This window comes from Camelina sativa, chromosome 13 (genome assembly GCF_000633955.1).
Source record: "Camelina sativa cultivar DH55 chromosome 13, Cs, whole genome shotgun sequence".
NCBI classification, from domain to species: domain Eukaryota; kingdom Viridiplantae; phylum Streptophyta; class Magnoliopsida; order Brassicales; family Brassicaceae; genus Camelina; species Camelina sativa.
The window spans coordinates 485,996-491,990 of record NC_025697.1 but is presented as its reverse complement, the minus strand read 5'-3'; the positions used below and the strand labels follow the sequence as shown (position 1 = coordinate 491,990).

At 36.2% G+C, this 5,995-nt stretch overlaps 1 protein-coding gene across 1 annotated transcript; it reads right to left on the bottom strand.

Annotated features, from left to right (window-relative positions):
- Positions 5,325–5,993, bottom strand: LOC104737793 (the record flags this gene model as incomplete). The annotated part of the gene is made up of 1 exon (XM_010458054.1): positions 5,325–5,993. A coding segment is annotated over one exon (669 nt), but the record flags the coding sequence as incomplete, so codon positions are not given.

Below are 5,995 nucleotides of genomic sequence, written 5' to 3'. Positions count from 1 at the left end.
TTTTTTTTTTTTTTTCTTCACTTTCGTCCTTTGTATATACATGTTTAGGATTTGTTCTTATAGCTTAGATTCAATCATCTGTGTCGAAATTGGAATTTTCTATGATGAAATTGAGATCTGTTTTCGAATTCGAATCTGTTGGCTTGTCTTTGTAGATCTAAGGAAAGATTGTTCTTCTGTTTATTGATTTTAAGAGTTTGTTTTTGCAATTACAATTGTTGGTGAGAAAGTGAGATAGAGAAACCACTGAACAAAGACAACATCAAAAAGCTTACAGAAAAATTGCAGATGACCACTGTGATATGTCTTTTATTTGCTCTCTTCTTTTGGTTACAGTGTCTTAGCTTCCTGTTGTTACATCATATATATTGTTGTTGATATGTATTGCTCAAGTTCTTTATCAATTGTTGTTGGTTTCTGTGGTAGCTTCTTCGGAATCCGCAATTGAGATGGTGTAAGAATATTATCATCTTATACAATGTTGCGATGTGTGACACTAAAATCTTGACTTTGGTAGCTTTGTTGTTTTTATAAATTAGTTACCTTGGTTGCTAACACTCCCCACCTCACCTAGCAGCAGAATGGATATAATACCCTACTAGTTTTTTGGAACCTCTTGACCATCACTAACCGTAGAATCGGAGTCGGAACAAATAGATTCCATGTGAGTAAAAAAAAAAAAAAGTCTTCAACATCTCCTTGTGTTTTGTGTTTTAACTTTAGAACACTGAACTGAACAGTATATATTGATCTATGCTTGATGTCGCATAACAAGAACTAGAACTTCAGGTTACATACTTACATATATAGAGTCTTTAGACATGTGCAAAGAAGGCCTAATGACAAATGCAGAAGAGGAGATCTCATCACCAGTTTTTGTGTCCGAACATTCTGCAGATTCGATATCTACGAGACAAAAAGAGGTAAAGGTAAAAGAGAAGATTTCTATCCACAATTTGAAGCTTCCAAGTTTCACATTATTTAACTAATTTAAGACAGAATATCAAAGCACAGATTTTGTTTGTCCAGAATCTAAATCCCCAAGTAAAATTCGGATTGAACAAAGAGCAGCTATATATGCTAGCTATATTTAAGATTCAAGTATACTATACCTCTGAAGCCATCAACAAGTTGCAGTAGAATATAAATCCTTAACACAAACAAATTTCACCTTTAAGCATACTGAGCAAAACCCATCTAAAACACCTCAGAGGCACGATACTTTATAGCTCATGAGTCATGAAAAGGTTTCTAGAAATATACGAAAGCACGTGCACGAGAGTGATTCCGATTAGTCGATTACGAGCAGAGGATCTGAGAAACTTGGAGTCATTTTTCGAAAACAAATTTCAGTCAATACTAAGATTCATACAAGTAAACCAGAAACTTCTTCTATAATATATATGTTTACACACAGTATGCTTCGACAATTCGGAAAATTTGCACAATAGAAAAAACTCTTAAACTATAATTAATTTCATGATACTGTATATTTGTTCCAGGTGTTTTTTTATTGCTTGAATTTGCAATAAATGTTTTATCATTTAGCAAAACTCAACCAATAAAAAATTACTACAGAATTAAAATAGTCAAAAATTATTAAATTAATATTAAAAAGTGCATAAAAACTTGAGAAAATTTTAGAAAATGGAACAAATAAAAAAAAGCGTAAACGATCTTAATTATACAATATATTGGAGCAAAGAGAGTAAAATTTTAAATATTAATTATAAATGGATTTTGACCATTAACATATGATTTTGATTTTTTGATAATGATTTTTAAAATCATTGATTTGAATAAGACATTAACACATAATTTTTTTTGGATTTCCAAATCCATTAAAATGCATGAACCAGTAAAACCTCTTTAACTCATTCATGTCAGATATACCAAATTAATATATTTTAAAAATAATATTAAGTAGGGTTTTATATTTCACTTAATTAGGAGTAAAATTAGAAAGAAAAAATTATATAGCTCACACTTTATTTTGTTTCGTCATATATTAGCTTACACTATTCAACTACAATTTGTAATATTATTGCCACTACTTAACTACGCTTAATTAGTTTCACGGCCATTTTACAACTTATAATTAACACCATATAATAAAACTCTATTTGGAGTATAATGGAATAATAACATTTGGCTTGATATAGATTCACTTCGACTAAAATATATAGAGCCTTATTATTTGGGGTAATAAAGTATTAGCCGTAGCAATGTATTATTATATAACGTATATCATGCATGCATGCATGCATTATGGAAAAAAGAAGTGCAAAAATAACTAAGTATGAAGTTACGAAAATTTAATTTTAATGCGAGTTGATACTTAGTTAGTTATATGAGATACTCGTGGCGCGTGTAGTTATGTGTGCTGCTCACTCGCTAGCTAGAAGCGGTTGTAACGGAACGTACGATCATGTATATATGTGTACCTCCATATATGCTTCTTCGTCATTTATCACTGCTCATTTCCAAAACCCTAGAGAAAGCAAGAGAGAAAGAGAGAGAGAGAGAGATAGCGAGAGAGAGGAGAACGACTGATCAACGAACAAACATGGCGCTCGTGAAATCGGAAACGCACCATTCTTCAAGGTTTGCTTCGCTTTACGTCGGTGATCTTAGTCCAGACGTGACGGAGAAAAATCTCATCGACAAATTCTCCGTGATTGGTCCCGTCGTCTCCGTTCATCTTTGCCGCGACTCGATCACCGGAGAATCTTTGTCTTACGCTTTCGTCAACTTCGATTCATCTTTTAGCGGTAACAAGATGACTTCAACTTTAATTTGATCCCTTCTCGTTTCTTCGTTCTTGGACTCCCGTTTTTGGTTGCAACATGAACTCTCTCATATTCTTTACTTTTTAAGATTTCTTTAATTAAGTGATTTGGAAGTTGGAGCTCTCTCTCATGTTCGTCTTCTCATAGTTAGTATAAACCCTATTTTTTTGTTAAAACCTTAGAAACTTCATTAATCAATCGCTCATGGATGTAAAACTTGTAACTTTNCTAGAAGCGGTTGTAACGGAACGTACGATCATGTATATATGTGTACCTCCATATATGCTTCTTCGTCATTTATCACTGCTCATTTCCAAAACCCTAGAGAAAGCAAGAGAGAAAGAGAGAGAGAGAGAGATAGCGAGAGAGAGGAGAACGACTGATCAACGAACAAACATGGCGCTCGTGAAATCGGAAACGCACCATTCTTCAAGGTTTGCTTCGCTTTACGTCGGTGATCTTAGTCCAGACGTGACGGAGAAAAATCTCATCGACAAATTCTCCGTGATTGGTCCCGTCGTCTCCGTTCATCTTTGCCGCGACTCGATCACCGGAGAATCTTTGTCTTACGCTTTCGTCAACTTCGATTCATCTTTTAGCGGTAACAAGATGACTTCAACTTTAATTTGATCCCTTCTCGTTTCTTCGTTCTTGGACTCCCGTTTTTGGTTGCAACATGAACTCTCTCATATTCTTTACTTTTTAAGATTTCTTTAATTAAGTGATTTGGAAGTTGGAGCTCTCTCTCATGTTCGTCTTCTCATAGTTAGTATAAACCCTATTTTTTTGTTAAAACCTTAGAAACTTCATTAATCAATCGCTCATGGATGTAAAACTTGTAACTTTTTTTAGATTTCTTTAATTAACTGATTTAGGTTTTCCGGTTGATCAATTAAGAATCTGATGACAAATCTTTCTTTCTTGTTTCTTGTTTGTTCTCTGGATTATAGAATCTGATGAAAAATCTTTTTTTCTTGTTTCTTGTTTGTTCTCTGGATTATAGCATAGAATGCTATGGGTTGCTTCAGCAACACTGTTTTGAAGGGAAAGGCTATGCGAATAATGTTGTCTCAGACGGATCTTTCATATCGTCCTCGCGCTGAGGAGAATGGCCAGAGTAAAGGTTTTGGGTTTGTTCAGTTTGATACAGCGATTTCTGCTGTATTCGGACTTCATGTGGCTCGGATGAGGCCCGCACAGAGGATTTTACACGTTCTCAAAGAGGTCGGCAAAGAATTCTTAGCCAAGGTACGTACAACACCTAAGGATTCGTGGATGCCAAAGACGTACGAGGATAAAGCTCCTCGTAACAACAGTCTTCTGGTGACACAAGACGTGCCTCAGATTGATCACGATCAGAAGAAGCATTTGAGAAGGAAGAATTCGTCTACTCATCGTTGCCTCTCACTGGTGGGAGAAGTATGTCTCATGCAGGAAAATCTCAAGCAAGAGATCCTCACCAAGGTTCAGTTTCTCACGTTTGATGACGAAGGTGTTCTCGTTGGTTTGTAAAGAAATCTCAACATTTCTCACTATCCTAGTCCTTTATGAGAGCGATTGGCCATGTATTATTTTACTTTTTTTTTCCAGTTCTGTCATTATACTTCNTCTTTCTTTCTTGTTTCTTGTTTGTTCTCTGGATTATAGAATCTGATGAAAAATCTTTTTTTCTTGTTTCTTGTTTGTTCTCTGGATTATAGCATAGAATGCTATGGGTTGCTTCAGCAACACTGTTTTGAAGGGAAAGGCTATGCGAATAATGTTGTCTCAGACGGATCTTTCATATCGTCCTCGCGCTGAGGAGAATGGCCAGAGTAAAGGTTTTGGGTTTGTTCAGTTTGATACAGCGATTTCTGCTGTATTCGGACTTCATGTGGCTCGGATGAGGCCCGCACAGAGGATTTTACACGTTCTCAAAGAGGTCGGCAAAGAATTCTTAGCCAAGGTACGTACAACACCTAAGGATTCGTGGATGCCAAAGACGTACGAGGATAAAGCTCCTCGTAACAACAGTCTTCTGGTGACACAAGACGTGCCTCAGATTGATCACGATCAGAAGAAGCATTTGAGAAGGAAGAATTCGTCTACTCATCGTTGCCTCTCACTGGTGGGAGAAGTATGTCTCATGCAGGAAAATCTCAAGCAAGAGATCCTCACCAAGGTTCAGTTTCTCACGTTTGATGACGAAGGTGTTCTCGTTGGTTTGTAAAGAAATCTCAACATTTCTCACTATCCTAGTCCTTTATGAGAGCGATTGGCCATGTATTATTTTACTTTTTTTTTCCAGTTCTGTCATTATACTTCGAGTCTGCGTGTCTTTGAACATATTCAATAAACATAAATATCGTTTTGTGCTGTCAAACAAAAAGAAATTGTTTTTGTGTGATAAGCGATATTGATTCAAATACAACCAATGGTCAATTTAAATAGATTGCACAAGAAGATTAATAGATGTTTTTTTTCGTCAAACTAAATTCAATAGGATTTTAAACGATTTTAAAGTTATATTGTTTAATTAACAACGAAATATATACCTTATATATGTATATATTTACAGAATTCATGATATTGTAGAATATATTTTTCTTCTTCTTCCATGTTGCTATCAGCCTTCTTCTTCTCTCCTCCAAACAAGTTTGCTATCAATGTTGTCGTCTTGTTTCCAAGCTCTAGCAGAAGCTCCTCTGGCACTTTCTCTCTTTGAGAAACCGGTTCCTCCATAAGATTGAATCCACGAGCCTCACCTTTCTGAACCACGACAGGACTTGGTGCTTGAGCAGTCACACTGTTCCTCACTGGATTTGAAAAGAACTCCACTAACCTAGTAGCGGCTTCTTCCATCACTTCATCTTTCTCAGGCGTAGCTTCCTTAGCTTGAACCGCGCCATTGCTCATATGTTGCATTAATGTTAAAGCTTGAGCATATTCATTAATCTCCGAGTCAGTAGTGACAACAGCAGCATCCTTCATTGGTTGACCAATAGGGAGATCAGGTTGATCAGTTTGGTTATTTTTGATCTCTTCTCTTCCATACATTCTAACAAGAGGAGCCACGTCGTTTTCTGGAGTGACCGGTTTGACTCTGTCCGGTATGAACACGAGACCTCTGAGTTTGATGTCACTGTCTTTAACCTTAACGTTCAGGAGATAGCCTGCGTCAAAGGATCCTTCGACCACACCAGAAACCTCCTTTCCCACCAAATTCG